Source organism: Salvelinus namaycush, chromosome 13, assembly GCF_016432855.1.
Source record: "Salvelinus namaycush isolate Seneca chromosome 13, SaNama_1.0, whole genome shotgun sequence".
NCBI classification, from domain to species: Eukaryota; Metazoa; Chordata; class Actinopteri; order Salmoniformes; family Salmonidae; genus Salvelinus; species Salvelinus namaycush.
In genome coordinates this window covers 17,834,857-17,853,998 of record NC_052319.1, presented here as the reverse complement: position 1 = coordinate 17,853,998, position 19,142 = coordinate 17,834,857, and the positions used below count along the sequence as shown (strand labels likewise).

The window sequence follows — 19,142 nt, the reverse complement described above, 5'->3', positions numbered from 1 at the left end:
TATAAGAAATCCCGCTATGCCCTCTGACGAACCATCAAACTGTCACGTTCGTTATAATGAGTGGACCAAAGCGCAGCGTGAGTAGGGTTCCACATATTTATTTAGTGAAATCTCAAACAACATATAAATAAACGAACGTGCAGTTCGTGGCGCACAATGCACTAAACAAAAACAATATCCCACAACGCAGGTGGGAAAAGGACCACACTAAGTATGATCCCCAATTAGAGGCAACAATCATTAGCTGCCTCCAATTGGGAACCATACTCACACCAACATAGAAATTAAAGACTAGAACACCCCCTAGTCACGCCCTGACCTAAAACACCATAGAGAACCCCGAGGGCTTTCTCTGGTCAGGGCGTGACACAAACAGGCAAAGCGTCAATACAGGACTAATATTGAATCGTACTACACCGGCTCCGATGCTTGTCGGATGTGACAGGGCTTGCACACTATTACAGACTACAAAGGTAAACACAGCCGCTAGCTGCCCAGTGACACAAGTCTACCAGACGAGCTAAATTACTTCTATGCTCGCCTCGAGGCAAGTAACACTGAAACATACATGAGAGCCTCAGCTGTTCCGGATGACTGTGTGATCACACTCTCCGTAGCCGATGTGAGTAAGACCTTTAAACAGGTCAACATTCACAAGGCCAGATTACCAGGATGTACTTGCGCTGACCAACTGGCAAGTGTCTTCACTGACATTTTCAACCTGTCCCTGACCGAGTCTGTAATACCAACATGTTTCAAGCAGACCACCATAGTCCCTGTGCCCAAGAACACTAAGGTAACCTGCCTAAATGACTACCGACCCGTAGCACTCACGTCTGTAGCCATAAAGTGCTTTGAAAGGCTGGTCATGGCTCACAGCAACACCATCCCAGAAACCCTAGTCCCACTCCAATTTGCATACTGCCCCAACAGATGGTAAGGGTAGGTAACAACACATCCGCCATGCTGATCCTCAACACGGGGGCCCCTCATGGGTGTGTGATCAGTCCCCTCCTGTACCCCATGTTCACTCATGACTACATGGCCAGGCACGACTCCCAACGCCATCATTAAGTTTGCCGATGACACAACAGTGGTAGGCCTGATCCCTGACAACAATGAGACAGCCTATATGGAAGAGGTCAGTGACCTGGCAGTGTGGTGCCAGGACAACTTCTCTCCCTCAATGTGATCAAGACAAAGGAGATGATTGTGTACTACAGGAAAAGGAGGACCGAGCACGCCCCCATTCTCATCGACAGGGCTGTGGTGGAGCAGGTTGAGTGCTTCAAGTTCCTTGGTGTCTACATCACCAACAAACTATCATGGTCCAAACACACAAAGACAGTTGTGAAGAGGGCACGACAAAGCCTCAGACTGAAAAGATTTGGCATGGGTCCTCAGATCCTCAAAAAGTTATACTGCTGCACCATCAAGAGCATCCTGACTGGTTGCATCACTGCCTGCTCGGCCTCCAACCGCAAGGCACTACAGAGGGTAGTGCGTACGGCCCAGTACATCACTGGGGCCAAGCTTCCTGCCATCCAGGACCTCTATACCAGGCGGTGTCAGAGAAAGGCCCTAAAAATTGTCAAAGACTCCAGCCACCCTAGTCATAGACTGTTCTCGCTGCTACCGCACGGCAAGCGGTACTGGAGCGCCAAGTCTAGGTCCAAAAGGCTTCTTAACAAGCTTCTACCCTCAAGCCATAAGACTCCTGAACAGCTAATCAAATGGCTATCCAGACTATTTGCATTGAGTCTGTACCGGTACCCCCTGTATATAGCCTCGCTATTGTTATTTTACTGCTACTCTTTAAATATTTATTACTTTTATTTATTTAATTTGTATCAATTTTTTAGTTAACACTCATTTTTCTTCAAACTGCATTTTTAGTTAAGGGCTTGTAAGTAAGCATTTCACTGTAAGGTCTACACCTGTTGTATTCGGCGCATGTGAAAAATACAATTTGATTTGACTTGATTTGAATGTCATCAGGACCCAACAGATCTTATCACTTGTTGAGCACTGACCTGCAATCAGCTGTGTGTGTGTGTGTGTGTGTGTGTGTGTGTGTGTGTGTGTGTGTGTGTGTGTGTGTGTGTGTGTGTGTGTGTGTGTGTGTGTGTGTGTGTGTGTGTGTGTGTGTGTGTGTGCTTAGTGAGTGAGAGAGCAGCAGGGAAGGATGCAGCCTCGTTCAACTCACATGATCCACATCTAGGATCAGCAGTGGAAGCATGTGCCCAACAAACCCCTCTGTAGACACATGCACACACACACACACACACTACATTTGCCGTCATGATGATAAACAGCATACATTGGATGATTCACACTTTCCCTTTCCCAGAACTACGGAGGGTAAAGATCACTGTATACGTAGTGGCTAGTGTTTAATTCATCCCAGAGAAATACATAGATTTTCCATCCATGTTGATTTTGTGAATTGAATAGATTCAGAATGTTCAACATACTCATATTGGCAGTAATTCCAATTTTCTCCCTCTACTGGATAGGTAATTAGATTCCCATGACACTCTAGGCTATGAGTATAATCTCTCTTAGAATGTTAATAAATTATATGAATAAAACCCATGGCACCCTCCCTTTCAAAAGGTAGATCCAACAGAATGTCAATTCACTCTGACATTCCACTCCTCCCCACAGTCTCCCATATTGCCAGCTGTCAATTAAAAACACTCCTAAATGAGTCAACACACTGAATTGATTGGTTGGGGTGATTCCAAGTAACACATGATGGGGGTCTGAAGACTCTGAAACCTCAGCTTAAATCTATGAGGAGCAGAAAGGCACAGTTGTAGACACACAGACACAGATATGTTATATCTAACATGTACACTACCATTCAAAAGTTTGGGTCACTTAACATCAAATTGATCAGAAATACAGTGTAAACACTGTTAATGTTGTAAATGACTATTGTAGCTGGAAACAGCAAATTTTTTATGGAATATCTACATAGGCATACAGAGGCCCATTATCAGCAACCATCACTCCTTTGTTCCAATGGCATGTTGTTAGCTAATCCAAGTTAATAATTTTAAAAGGCTAACTGATCATTAGAAAACCCTTTTGCAATTATGTTAGTACAGCTGAAAACTGTTGTACTGATTAAAGAAGGAATACAACTGGCCTTCTTTAGACTAGTTGAGTATCTGTAGCATCAACATTTGTGGGTTCGATTACAGGCTCAAAATGGACAGAAACAAAGAGTGTTAAATATATATTTATTTCACAGAAGGACAAGTTCACCAATAGAATACATCAACTTTGGGGGATAGTAGATTGGAATACAGACTGGAATATGTTCCGGGATTCCTCCGATGGCATTGAAGAGTACACCACATCAGTCACTTGCTTTATCAATAAGTGCATTGAGGACCTCGTCCCCACAGTGACTGTACGTACATACCCCAACCAGAAGCCATGGATTACAGGCAACATTCGCACTGCCGCTTTCAAGGAGCAGGACTCTAACCCGGAAGCTTATAAGAAATCCCGCTATGACCTCCGACGAACCATCAAACAGTCTAAGCGTCAATACAGGACTAAGATCGTATCGTACTACACTGGCTCCGATGCTCGTCGGATGTGGCAGGGCTTGCAAACCATTACAGACTACAAAGGGAAGCACAGACGAGAGCTGCCCAGTGACACGAGCCTACCAGACAAGCTGAATAACTTCTATGCTCGCTTCGAGGCAAGTAACACTGAAAAATGCATGAGAGCATCAGCTGTTCCAGACGACTGTGTGATCATGCTCTAAGCAGCCGATGTGAGTAAGACCTTTAAACAGGTCAACATTCACAAAGCCGCAGGGCCAGACGGATTACCAGGACGTGTACTCCGAGCATGCGCTGACCAACTGACATTTTCAACCTCTCCCTGTCTGAGTCTGTAATACCAACATGTTTCATCACTGCCTGGTATGGCAACTGCAAGGCACTACAGAGGGTAGTGCGTACAGCCCAGTACATCACCGGGGCCATTCTCCATTCTCTCATCAAGTTTAACCCATGTTTATTTGCTTGTGTTAACTAGACCGACTGGCTAGCCTCATGGCTCTGCGGTCTTGGGAGTCCACAAAGCTTCAGCTTTTCATCTTACCGCTTTTTACTGCGATTGGTTCACGCAGCCGGGTCACTGCCTGCTCTGCCTTTGCTCTTGAAAACCCTTCTTCATGGAGCAGGGCCAAGAGTTACGAAGCTGTTCTGCTGCCCAGGATTACGAATACTGCGCCACAGTTGTTTGCTTCTTCCTTAGGCTTTATTGCTTGACGTCTTATGTCATGGCGCTGGCTGCTCTGTCCCGAAAGAGCCCGCTTGCTGCATCTATCCAGACTGACTTGCTGCAGCCTGGTAGACAAGACAACCCTATGAGGGCCCAGGGAGACCCCATCCCAAAACATGGTGACCATGCCGTTTGGGATGGAAGAGCTAAGATACAAATGCCCAAGATGGCGTAGCAGTAGAACATGTGTATTTGTTGTTGTCTTATCCCGTGTCTTATCCCGTGTAAATAGCCAGTCTTTTTCGTATATATCTTAATCTCACTTTCTATCTACAAACTAAATATACTTTCCTGCAACCTGTCACGTTCCTGACCGGTTTTCTGTTATTTTGTATGTGTTTGACGGTCAGGGCGTGAGTTTGGGTGGGTAGTCTATGTTATGTGTTTCTATGTTTGTTAAAGGGTGACCTGATATGGTTCTCAATTAGAGGCAGGTGGTTTTCATTTCCTCTGATTGAGAGCCATATTAAGGTAGGTGTTTTCACATTGATTGTTGTGGGTGGTTGTCTTCCGTGTCTGTGTCTGCGCACCACACGGGACTGTTTCGGTTTGTTCGTTCGTTAGTTGTAGTCTGTACCTGTTCGTGCGTTCTTCATGTTATATGTAAGTTCTCATGTTTTAGGTCAGTCTACGTCGTTATTTGTTTTGTAGTTTATTCAAGTGTTTTTCGTGTTTTCGTTTTCGTCTGTAAATAAATCATTATGTCCTATTCCAACGCTGCATTTTGGTCGAATCCTTGCTCCTCCTCTTCGGATGAAGAGGAGGAGGAAATCCGTTACACAACCCGCCTCACCCAATGTGGTACGGATCTGAGAGCATATCAGACTGCTTCTCTCTACCATATCACCGGATTCCTGCCGCTCTGGATCATTACACCGGATCATCGCAGCTAGCTAGCTGCAAACGAGTGGCTACTGTTAGCTAACGCCTCTGTCCTGAAGTAAGCACCAGCTAGCCTTGAGCTAGCCTCGAGCTAGGCCCATATACCAGCTAATTCTAGGGCTACAATACCTCCTTTGCCAATTGGCCTGGACCCTTTATTGTCGACACGGAGCCCCGCCGATCCATCACGACTGGACTGCCGACGTGATCGCCCGATGTGGTCTCAACAGGCTATTCTGTTACGATGTCGCCGAAGAACCATTTACTAGCCCAAGCCTGCTAGCTTTTCTGAACGCTGTGTCCCCTGCTCGCCTAGCGTAGTAGTGACTACCGAACGGCACCCTGACTCGCCTATTGCTGCTCTTTTGACCCTATGATCACTCGGCTACACAGCTGATGCCCCCTGGACTGTTTCAATAACACGGTACTTCATTTTGTTTACCAGTCGGCCCAAACCTTCAACTCAGGTCCTATATGTACCTAACTGACCCGCTCTGCCCATTCATCGCCATTTACCCGGTGTTGTCTTAGCTCTCCTGATCAACACCTGTGATTGCTTTATGCTAGAGGTCGACCGATTAATCGGGAGGGCCGATTTCAAGTTTTCATAACAATCGGTAATCAGCATTTTTGGACACCGATTATGGCCGATTACATTGCACTCCACGAAGAGACTGCGTGACAGGCTGACTACCTGTTATGCAAGTGCAGCAAGGAGCCAAGGTAAGGTGCTAGCTAGCATTAAACTTACCTTATGAAAAACAATCAATCTTAACATAATCACTAGTTAACTACACATGGTTGATGATATTACTAGTTTATCTAGCTTGTCCTGCGTTGCATATAATCGATGCGGTGCCTGTTAATTTATCATTGAATCACAGCCTACTTTGCCAAACGGGTGATTTAACAAGCGCATTCACGAAAAAAGCACTGTCGTTGCACCAATGTGTACCTAACCATAAACATCAAATCCTTTCTTAAAGTCAATACCCAAGTATATATTTTTAAACCTGCATATTTAGTTAATATTGCCTGCTAACATGAATTTCATTTTAACTAGGGAAATGGTGTCACTTCTCTTGTGTTCTGTGCAGTCAGAGTCAGGGTATATGCAGCAGTTTGGGCCGCCTGGCTTGTTGCGAACTGTGTGAAGACCATTTCTTCCTAACAAAGACAGTAATTAATTTGCCAGAATTGTACATAATTATGACATAACATTGAAGGTTGTGCAATGTAACAGCAATATTTAGACTTAGGGATGCCACCCCTTAGATAAAATACAGAACGGTTCTGTATTTCACTGAAAGAATAAACGTTTTGTTTTCGAAATGATAGTTTCCGGATTTGACCATATTAATGACCTAAGGCTCGTATTTCTGTGTGTTATTATATTATAATTAAGTCTATGATTTGATAGAGCAGTCTGACTGAGCGGTGGTAGGCAGTTAGAAAATGTGTCATTGGCTTTGATATTCTGATTTGTTAGAGACAATCCAATCGCTGATGACTTTGTTTTGTACAACACCACCCATGCCCCTCGTCACCACAAACGACTTCAATAGTGGCAGTCTCAGACTAAAGTATTTAGCAAGCAATAGAGCAGTGGAAGAATTTAGTATAAGTCGTCAGGCTAGGACACTTTAGCCTTCGGGGATAGCCGATGAGAGAAAAAGGGGGGGGGGGGGAAGAGAGTAGGAAAAGAGTGCCAGCCTCTTATGCACGCTCTCTGTTTTACAGTTGTTACATTTTTTGTGGAGAAGTGGTGTGACTATACAGATTGTTCCTTCCTACACTCTGTTTTCCATGGTCCTATACTCCCTGCGGGATCTTTTGGATGGAGAGAAGGTTCATCTTTCTCTGCCTGCCAAGGCCCCGACAGTTATACAGTTTATCCATAACTGTTGTGTCGTCTCTAAGGGGGGCATGTTGCTTATGCCCAGTCGCTAAGCTTTTAGCTCGTCCTGGGACATGTCTATTGTGCTTAAAGCTTGGAGATATAATATTTCTCCAACTTATGCTTTACTACTGCCCTAAGCGTATGTCTGGACTGTGCTCTACCAGCCACTGTTCGCGCCTGTAGTCTGCCCAGAGGTTTTTCAGGTTAATGTACCGAACCCCATCTTTGGCTCGGGTCAATTTTTTTTCTTTTCGCATTGTTGCACCTTAGGAGACTATGGCTTTTCACCTGTCGCCTTCCCTAGAAAGGTGTCCCTGTCGTTGTCCAGTTCGTGCGGTTCGCATCAACTTGGATTGTAAGAGAGCTTGGGCAAGGGTGTCATGCTCTTCTCTCATTGGGACAATATTCTGATGAGTTTACCTATTGGGAACTGTTTTTGGAACATATCTCAGTTGGTATTTGGTATTTTATTAGGAACCCCATTAGCTGTTGCAAAAGCAGCAGCTACTCTTCCTGGGGTCCACACAAAACATGAAACATAATACAGAATGACATAATACAGAATATCAATAGACAAGGACAGAACGACATACATTTTTTTTTAAAGGCACACGTAGCCTACATATCAGTACATACACACACACTATCTAGGTCAAATAGGGGAGAGGCGTTGTGTCGCGAGGTTTTGCTTTATCTGTTTCTTTCAAACCAGGTTTGCTGTTTATTTGAGCAATACGAGAAGTTCCATGCAATAAGGGCTCTATATAATACTGTACGCTTTATTGAATTTGTTCTGGATGTGGGGACTGTGAAAAGACCCCTGGTGGCATGTCTGGTGGGGTAAGTGTGTGTGTCAGAGCTGTGTGTAAGTTGACAATGCAAACAATTTGGGATTTTCAACACATTAATGTTTCTTATAAAAAGAAGAAGTGATTCAGTCAGTCTCTCCTCAACTCTTAGCCAAGAAAGACTCCATAGACATCCATAGTATTTATATCAGCTCTCTGATTACAATTAAGAGCTAAACGTACCGCTCTGTTCTCGGCCAGCTTAACTAGGTCTTTCCTTGCAGCACTGGACCACACGACTGGACAATAATCAAGATTAGACAAAACTAGAGCCTGCAGAACATACTTTTTGAAGTGTGGTGTCAAAAAAGTAGAGTATCTCTTTATTACGGCTAGACCTCTCCCCATATTTACAACCATTGAATCTATATGTTTTGACCTAGACAGTTTACAGATTAAAGATATGACAGATAGGAGTGGCTATATAGTCAGCTACCATCCTCAGTAGCTTTCCATCTAAGTTGTCAATGCCAGGTTTGTCATTATTGATCGATAACAATCATTTTTACACCTCTCCCACACTAACTTTACAAAATTCAAACTTGCAATGCTTTTCTTTCATTATTTGTTTTTTTTTTATGCATGAATACAATTGCTGTTCATTGTTGGCATTTCCTGCCTAAATTTGCCCACTTTGCCAATGAAATAATAATTAAAATAATTGGCAACATCAAATGGTTTTGTGATGAATAAGCCATCTGATTCGATGAAAGATGGAGTTGAATTTGTCTTTCTGCCCATAATTTCATTTAAAGTACTCAAAAAAAATCATTCTTTATATCATTGATCTTGGCTTCATAATAAAGTTTATTCTTCTTTTTGTTGAGTTTAGTCACATAATTTCTCAATTTGCAAGAAGTAAGCCAGTCAGATGTGCAGCCAGGCTTATTAGCTGCTCCTTTTGCCCCATCTCTTCCAACCATACAGTTTTTCAATTATTCATCAATCCATGGTGCCTTAACAGTTCTAACAGTCAGTTTCTTGACAGGTGCATGTTTATCAATAATTGGAAGAAGCAATTGCATAAATTGTGTAAAGTGCAGCATCTGGATGCTCCTCATTAATCACATCAGAGCAACACATATTTTTAACATCATCCACCTAAGAGTCACAGCAAAATCTTTTGTATGATCTCTTATACACTATTTTAGGCCCAGCTGTTGGAACTTTGGCTTTCCTGGATATAGCCACTATATTGTGATCATTGCATCCAATGGGTACGGATACAGCTTTAGAACAAAGTTCTACAGCATTAGTAAAAATGTGATCGATACATGTAGATGATCTTGTTCCTGTAGTGTTTGTAAACACCCTGGTAGGTTGATTAATAACCTGAACCAGATTACAGGCACTGGTTACAGTAAGAAGCTTCCTCTTGGGCAGACAGCTTGATGAAAACCAGTCAATATTCAGGTCCCCAAGAAAGTAGAACTCTCTGTTTACATCACATACACTATCAAGCATTTCACACATATTATTTAGATACTGACTGTTAGCACTTGGTGGCCCATAGCAATACCCCAAAAGAAAAGGCTTTAGATGTGCCAAGTGAACCTGCAACCACAACACTTCAATAACACTTGACATAAGATCTTCTCTAAGCATTACAGGGATATGGCTCTGAATATATACAGCAACACCTCCCCCAAAATAATTTATGTCTCTTCTATAGATGTTATATCCTTGTATTGCTACTGATGTATCATCAAATTAATTATCTAAGTGAGTCTCATAAATGGCTAATATATGAATGTTATCTGATGTTAGCAAGTTATTGATTTCATGAACCTTATCAGAGATAGACATAAAACTGAAAAGAGCAAACAAAGCAAGAGAAAAACATATACCTTCAGCAGTCCATTAATCAATTGGTGTGTGTGTGTGTGTGTGTGTGTGTGTGTGTGTGTGTGTGTGTGTGTGTGTGTGTGTGTGTGTGTGTGTGTGTGTGTGTGTGTGTGTGTGTGTGTGTGTGTGTGTGTGTGTGTGTGTGTGTGTGTGTGTGTGTGTGTGTGCTGCGGGGTTGAAGCTACGAAACCATAGGCTTGGCTCTCTCATCCCTTCCAGGCTTCTGGGAGGGAGGGTGGACAATGAGCCTGTCATAACAGATGCAAGCAATGTCCCCATGCACTCTGGCAGCTTTCATGGCTGGGATCAGTTCTTTCCTCTTCTGGCGCACAGCTTCAGGATAGTCCTCGGAAGATATACGTTCCTCTCAAGTTCTTTGCTCTTTCCAGAACAGCTACCTTGTCCTTGAACCTCAGGAACTTGACCACTATTGGCCTGGGCCTATCACCTGGGCCGGGGGTGGGTTTTCCACCTCAATCTTCCTGTGGTCCATCTTCAATTTCTCAGAGATCATTTCCCTCACTTTGTCCTCAGATTCCATCCAGGTCTCATGTGGAGATTCTGCAATTCCATCCACAACCATGTTGTTCTGCCTTGATTGTCCCTCGAGACAATCATTTCTATCATGGATTCATACACAGAACTGATGTCCTCTATCAATGACTTACAGATTGCTGTCTTCTTGCCGTTCTCCTGTTTCAACTCATCGAGCTGACCCTGAGAAAACTGCAAACTGTTCTTCAGGTCCTGGACCTCTCTGGTCAGGTCGTCCATTCTTTTATTACTAGAATCCATGAGTATTTGGACAAAACACTTGAAGCTATTTTCTTATTGGCACTGTATGCGCCTTGTATTGGGCTTCCCCTCACTTTGTTATGAGGTTTTTCCCTTAATGGGTTGTCTCTGCATCTTTTTGGGGCAGTACTCCCTTAGTTTCGGGACCTCTGAGGGTTGCTGATTTTGGGACTTCCCTGGCTTCGGAGAGTATGTTTTGCGATACAGATGTTGGCCATATCCCCATAGTGATGCAGTGAAATTAGGGTGGCAGGTAGCCTAGCGGTTAGAGCATTGGGCAAGAAACACAAAGATCGTTGGTTTGAATACATGCGCAAACAAGGTGAAAAATCTATCGATGTGCACTTGAGCAAGGAATTTAACATTAATTTTCTCCAGGGGTGGCGTACTACTATGGCTGACCCTGTAAATTAACACATTTTACTACACCTATCTGGTTTATGTGACTATATATATAAAAAATATTTTTAAAATTGTCAAGTATTTGAAAGAGAACTAATAATATGAGTGACATCAATCATCGCATTCCCCTGCTTGCAAGAGTGTGAGGAAGAGAAGCATGCTTGAGAATAACCAGAGGGCAGGTGAGTGGCTCCTTTTAAGGAAGTTAGGATTTCACCTCATTCACCACTTTACCTGTCTGTCTTCAACAGACGCTTTTGATAGGTACTTACAGAACTAGAGTAGGCGGTCCTTGGCGGGGGGATAAATCAGCTATGAAATAAGCAGATAGAATTGAAGTCTATCAAGTAACATTACTTGCATAATTTCTAATCCCCTTTTTTTATATATACTGTATTGTTTTATTTATTATGCCGATACCCCCTTCTCCCCTGGTTGGAGGACTTAATGGAAAACATAAAAATTATATATAAGTTTATTTCCTAATTGCACTGGAATCCAAGCACATCTGCCAATCAACCAATCACTCCAATCTTAATTCCAACCCTCAGATGTCCACAGACTAACCCATCTTTCCCAGTTCACTACCATTGTATTGTTTATTTTTGCAATACATCCTTCTATTTTACTGTGATGTCTTTTGAGGGTCTTGAACCTCTCTATTTGTAAAATTTCTACCGAGATTGATTGAGATTGAGATTATAAATACTATAATTTTTAGGGCAATTATATGTTATATTACCTTATTACCATCTCATTACAACGGCTCTGGTCATCATATGACCCAATTGGTAATGGATTTCCATTAAGCGTAAATATAAATATTACAGCATAAAGCAAAAAAGAAAATGTGTTAATAATTTGGCATGGAAGGGGCCACCATGTGTAATCTCACACTATTACAAAGATGAATGCCAAGTGGGGGTCGGAGTTATGATAAGCACAATTGGGGCCTTGGTCATATCCTTGGTCATATCCATGTCACGTTGGTATAAAGAGATTCGGGAGACAGACGCAAGAATGCGTAATAGGGGTATTTATTGCACCCAAATTACGGCGTGCCGTGTAAAGGCACGGGGACGAAGACCAAACAAACACTATACAAAAACACAGAGTTGAAACCCAAACAAAAGAGCGAGGAGTACCTCGAATAAATCACACACGAACACAATGATTAACACTTGGGACGAGACCCGTAATCATCTGTGCAATCCACAAGGGCACGAAAGCCCCAAACACACAGCACAGGTACTCACACGCACCAACGGACCTAGTAACAATAATCAACCCCACCATGGTGAACAAAGGACACATATATACAAATACAATCAGTGGGAATAGGGGCCAGGTGTGCGCAATGAAAGTTCCAGAGGCATCCGTGACAATCCAGTAATATTTTTTATAATTTTCAAGCCTCCATGTGGATAACAAAGGGATTATGATCAAACTTGTGAACGAGATCATGTAAAGGATAATCAACGAGGGGCTATGCGTTCTATGGAAAATAATGAACGAGGCTCAAATATAGAACATGTAAGAATTAAACAATAAGGCCCGAGGTGGTGTGGTATATGGCCAATATAACACAGCTAATGGTTGTTCTTATGCACGACGCAACGTGGTTGTCTCGTTCACTCTATGTATGGTACTACAGAAATAGAAATTCAAAAGTGAAACATTGTTTCCGAGGTTGGACAGGGTTATATTAACCACCGCTGTACCAAACTAAATACTAGGCTGGAAGCATGGGGAAATAATGTGTGAGTTAGGATAAATACAAGATAATTACAAGAGATGATTCCAGTGGTATAGTGGTGTCTGGAGAAGTGGGTATACTGAATTATTATATATTTTTTAAATTCAAACACCGTGAAGGAAAGGCGCCCTGTGTGAAAAATTCTATGAGAAACAGTGACATGCACTCTGAATTCCCTAAAATGATCAATCCCATATTGGTCTTTCACAGTCAGGCCAACCCAAGCTGTACTGTGCAAGTAGGCTACTAGTAATCCTACCATTGAAACAGATACTTGTAAAAAATCAAAATCACAGGTTTCAGATTTTTCCAATTTTTTTCAGGTATTCACTCTCAAAGTCACACTTTTTTTTAAACAGAAACAAACAAAAAATTGAATGTTCTAAGTCAGTGTTTCCCAAATCTGGTCCTGGGGTACCTCCAACAGTACACTTTTTTGTATTGTGACCCTGGACAAGCACACCTGATTCAACTTGTCAACTAATCATCAAGCCCTCAATGAGCTGTATGAGGTGTGGTTGTCCAGGGCTACAACAATAATGTGTGCTGCTGGGGGTACACGAGGGCCAGGGTTGGGAAACACAGTTCTAAGTCCATAACCATGCTCAAACTACATCAGGAGACCACTTTTGAGGTCTTGGGAAAATGTAAGAAATTTATATTTTTAAGTGTAGTTACCCTTAATTAAAGTGTAGAAGCACCTAGCACTGTTGTTTGATTAGCGGTGTTTCTGTACCACATGAGTTGGAGTTTGCAAAATAAATGGCTATTGGATTGATGCAAATAATCATGATATCATTCTGACAGACAAAGCTACTTTGTAGCTACTGTAGTTAACATTTAATAGACAAGGTTTTGGGAAAGCTTTTCCATCTACCAGAAGATGGTTAGGCCTACCATTAGCATCGCTAGAAAACATATACGCTATTCCTTATTTGTTTGAAACTTGGACGTTTTACTTCATATTATGAGGCATGTTTTAGGCCTACCTTACTTAGCCCATAGCCAAAATCCCACGATAGAAACGTGGAGGCAATTATTTGTATGACTTACTCATATGCTTTCTAATGTTCTATTGATTTTCTTACAACTGTCTTTCATTGTCTAGCAGCCAAAGGCATTATCCTAGTCATATTAGCAACCCACGATAGTTGTTGCATGTTTAAATCCCCCCTCTCTCTAAATTTCTAATAGATATGTCTATCTCTGTCCATGAAACCGCTCGCATGTGCGGTGCACGTTATAGAACGTTGTTTTCCAGCAAATTGCATTTTGGAACATTTAAGCGAAGGCCTACAGCCGTCTGTCTGTACATTGTCGCGACTAAAAAGTGAAGGAATAATAGTTTATCAACATTTTAAGCTAAACATGCTGATCTGTTCCATCAGCCTTCTTAATTAAAACGGCGTTTACCTCCACTACACTACTTTGGTACGTATCAGTGGGGATTAAGAAGTGAGTATACGGAACGCCCACGGGAAAATAAGTGGGTATACCACTACACCACTGGATGATTCGGACAGCAACAATGAACATGATATTCTTAGGGGGGCGTAGTGATCATTTTCAGATGGAACTTTTAGCAGGCATATGTGTGTGTCTGTGACTGCCAATACAGCACGGCTTGGAACGCTGCTTGTCCAATCAGCATCCAGGATCCAAACAACCAGTTTTATAAGTGTATATAACATAGGTTATGTATAGAATTTATGTCAGGTATTGAGTTCAAATAAGCTATAGTAATCATGTATGATTATGTTGCATGACCATAAAGTAAAGATTAATGATGTCCTCACCACCTTTCTGAGGACAATAGCACATTTTGTGGTTGTGAACACAATTCTTTCAAACAGGGACTTAAAACAAGATTATGTGCTAACCTGTGTGTGTGTGTGTGTGTGTGTGTGTGTGTGTGTGTGTGTGTGTGTGTGTGTGTGTGTGTGTGTGTGTGTGTGTGTGTGTGTGTGTGTGTGTGTGTGTGTGTGTGTGTGTGTGTGTGTGTGTGTGAGCGAGTGAGTGAGTGAGTGAGTAAGCGAGGGAGTGTGAAAGAGAGAGAGAGTGACAAAACTTCTGAATATTGAGTGAATTTTCATAACCACTGCATCACCAAAGACTCTCTACTCTCTTGCAGGACTGTTTTGTAAACTGTATCTTATTATCTCTCTTAAAATATATATATGTTACAGACTGAGTTAGGGCTCAGAATGTACATTCATTTTTGTATTGTTTGATAACCTATACACATTCACATAAGGGTTTTTGTGATTCATCCAGAAAAAATAGATGTCACACTCAATTAACACCTTGATAAATATAATGACAAGAAAAATGCTTGACTATTATTTGTCTCTCAAAGAAATGTGTGACATATTGCCATGTATTTGATAGGCTATTATGCACGTTGTAAATTATTAGAAGAACACATTAACAATTGAGCAAATGTATATATTTAAAAAAACACTTTCTAGATGGTAGGCCTATAAGTAAAGTCCAGAAGTGCCAATCAATCACATCGAAGTGGGGATTTACTTTTACAACAATAAAGTTTGTAATCCCTGCATTACTTACTACCTTGTCCCTCAACACTGTCCGTGATTTTCATCTCTTGGTCCCGGTCCATACTGAAAGGATCGCCCTGACTCGGTCTTTTGGATAGGTTCGCCTCCGGAGCGCATCCGCCGTTTCTTACAGCTGAAGGATCCACGATTGTGGGATCCGGGACGGGAAAGGAATCTTGTGTCGTTGGGTCAGTCATGGTTTACTTATAGGTCAAAAATCCTCGGGAAAATAATCTCACAAAGGACTGCCAAGTGCAGCCATCTAGGGCGCGAATGCCGCCGGTGTTAACAGGTACGAAGTGAAGGCGGCGATGACTAGAAGAAAGATAAACGCAATATCCACACCACAGCATCAGCAGCAACAGACCCCAAACCCCTCCCTCTCAACTCTGACGTGTGCAGAATCCTAAATTAAGGTTATTTTGTTTCACTTGTGTAGGAGAGATCTGATTGTCAGCACATGCATTTGCTAGACATAAGACTGCCATGTGATGCTCAATTGTCGATTTGAGACACAGCAACTTTTTCACCCCTCCCTCTAAATCCTTGCACGCAACCATGCGCAAAATGCAAGAACCCCGCTCAAAAAAACTACTGTCAATATACAGTATCACTGGGTTTGGATTCCATACACTATTTCTCTAATTTCTTGATGGAAAATAATAGCCTTTAGTGTGATATCGATAGGCTACCTGGGCCGACTTGATTGACAATAATTACTTAAGCTATTGGTTTGTAAATATATTTTCTAGTTTGATATTAATTATTATAATAGGTTACTTTTCAATGTTGCCTACAGTTGATCTGGTTTTACAAGTAATAGATTAAACTTCAGTAATGGATTGAATGGTATGAGTGAATGCAACTCAATCAATAGTGGGGTTTTTCAGCAACTTGAAAGCATGAGTCCACAAGGTGGCGCAAACTGCACATAGCAGAAAACAGAACGCCGGATGCACCTGTTGTTGAATTATAATAAACAGTTATAAACATAAAATATGTGTGTATTATAGCTTAATCTATGGTTCACATTACCAACCAAAACATAGTTTTCAGTTTTGCAACGTACACAATATATACAGTAGTATGTGGACACCCCTTCAAATGAGTGGATTCAACTATTTCAGCCACACTAGGCAATCTCCATAGACAAACATTGGCAGTAGAATGGCCTTACTGAAGAGCTCAGTGACTTTCAATGTGGCATTGTCTTATGATGCCACCTTTCCAACAAGTCAGTCAGTTCGTCAAATTACTCCCCCGCTAGAGCTGCCCCGGTCAACTGTAAGTGCTGTTATTTTGAAGTGGAAACAACTAAGAGCAGCAATGGCTAAGCAATGAAGATCACAGAACTGGACTGCAGAGTGCTAAAGTGCATAGCGCGTAAAAATCGTCTATCCTCAGTTGCAACACTCACAACATAGTCCCAAACTGCCTCTGACAGCAACTTCAGCACAATAACTGTTCATCGGGAGCTTCATGAAATGGGATTCCATAGCCGAGCAGCCGCACACAAGCCTAAAATCACCATGCACAATGCCAAGCGTCGGCTGGAGTGGTGTAAAGCTCGCCGCCATTGGACTCTGGAGCAGTGGAAACGCATTCTCTGGAGTGATGAATCACGCTTCACCATCTGGCAGTCCGATGGACAAATCTGGGTTTGGCGGATGCCAGGAGATGCATAGTGCCAACTGTAAAGTTTAATGGTGGAAGAATAATGGTCTGGGGCTGTTTTTCATGGTTCGGGCTAGGCCCCTTAGTTCCCTTAGTTCCAGTGAAGTGAAATCTTAATGCTACAGCATGACATTTTATACAATTCTGGCAACAGTTTGGGGAAGCCCCTTTCCTGTTTCAGCATGACAATGCCCCCCCCCCCCCCCCCCCGTGCATAAAGTGAGGTCCATACAGAAATGGTTTGTCGAGATCGTTGTGGAAGAACTTGACTGGCCTGCACAGGCTGGCCTGACCTCAACCCCAACAAACACCTTTGGGATTAATTGGAATGCCAACTGCGAGCCAGGCCTAATCGCCCAACATTAGTGCCCAACCTCACTAATGCTCTTGTGGTTGAATGGAAGCAAGTCCCTGCAGCAATGTTCCAGCATCTAGTGGAAAGCCTTCCCAGAAGAGTGGAGGCAGTTATAGCAACAACGGACCATTTCCATATTAATTCCCATGATTTTGGAATGAAATGTTCGATGAGCAGGTGTCCACATACTTTTGGTATTGTAGTGTACATTAATTTATTGTAGTATACATTGTAGTGTACATCCAGTAAACACGAAATTTGGCACGTAACTTAGTCTGTGGCATAACTTTATTGACTTGCCGCATTTTCAGAGTCATGTGTGGATGTGTAAACAGAAGTGGGCTGATCAACCGAAGTGGGCATATTTCAAGCGAATAAGCTAATTGAGCAGATTTGTTATGCTGTGTTTCAAACTTTCAGTGAGTCTTCCTCATGGTCTTGGTTAGCAGAGATGATAAGGAATTTCAGTTAGGCAAAACATTTTGCCATTCACTGTGAGCTGTGTCTTTGGTGTATGTGTACTAGGTTTGTATTGTTGTCTAACATTAACGTGGCTATAATCTACCAAGCTAACGTTAGCTAACCTAGCCTGTTAAAGTAACGTTTGTATTTGTATTTATTATGGATCCCATTAGCTGCTGCCTTGGCTACTCTTCCTGGGGTCCAGCAAAATGAAGGCAGTTATAAAAATTGTTTAAAACATGACAATACATTCACAACAGATTTCACAACATATTAAGTGTGTAGCCCTCAGGAACCTACTCTACTACCACATATCTACAACACAAAATCTATGTGTACGTGTGTATAGTGTATGTTATTGTGTGTTTGTGTAACAGGGTTGGTTATGTTTCCACTTGCCTCTAAAGAAAGGTGTATTTAATGTTCAAGCATTCTTATTGGTTTGTTCAATTCTGATGACAATAAGGCGTGTTGTGATTGGCCCCGCTTGCAGATAGGGGGAGATCGCGAACGTCAGGTCTCCCCAGTATGAAAATGTGAGGCAAGGGGTAGGTCACGTTCTGAATACTGTTTTCTATTTTACAGTGTGTACAAGTTTGCTGTACATTGCTGATTTTATACATGTGTGGGTATATGGTACCTGTTAGGGATTTAGGGGCTTTCTGGGATGTGCTTTGGTATATGATTGCTGTATATAAGTGTGTTAGCTAGTATGCTGGTCACATAAGCCCACTGCTAACACAGTTGTTTTCATGCTACAGATTTTACCATCGACAGCCATCAACATCATCAAGCCCTGCACAACTAACGTGCTGTTTCCTATTTAATAACAGGTATTTACACATGTTATATTTTGTATTGTATTTTGTTTAGCCCCAGTATGAAAATGTGATGCAAGGCATTTTACCATCAACAGCCATCAACATCATCAAGCCATGCACAACTAACGTGCTGTTTCCTATTTAACAACAGCAGATAATAAATAATGCTCAACTGGGACCACAGACATGGGTGATTTATTTGGACAAAACACAATGCAAGTAGAGTAGATAAACATCTGTTACATTTGTATGCATGTGTCTGTGCCTATGTTTCTTCAAAGTCCCCGCTGTTCCATAAGGTGTCTTTTTTTCTGTTTTTTTAATCTAATTGTACTGCTTGGATGAGTTACTTGATTCCATTTAGTCATGGCTTTGTCTATGTAGTACTGTGCGCCTCCCATAGTCTGTTCTGGACTTGGGGGCTGTGTAGAGACCTCTGGTGGCATCAAATAAAATGTTATTGGTCACATACACATGGTAAGCAGATGTTATTGTGAGTGTAGCGAAATGCTTGTGCTTCTAGTTCTGACAGT

At 42.1% G+C, this 19,142-nt stretch overlaps 1 protein-coding gene across 1 annotated transcript in view; it reads right to left on the bottom strand.

The window, feature by feature from the left end:
* Positions 1-15,494, bottom strand: part of LOC120057799 (transmembrane protein 163-like) — an 89,131-nt gene extending 73,637 nt beyond the window's left edge. The window contains exon 1 of the mRNA XM_039006265.1: positions 15,311-15,494. Coding sequence (XP_038862193.1) covers positions 15,311-15,494 — 184 coding nt within the window. The remainder of the gene's footprint in view (positions 1-15,310) is intronic.
* Positions 15,495-19,142: the final 3,648 nt, after the last annotated feature.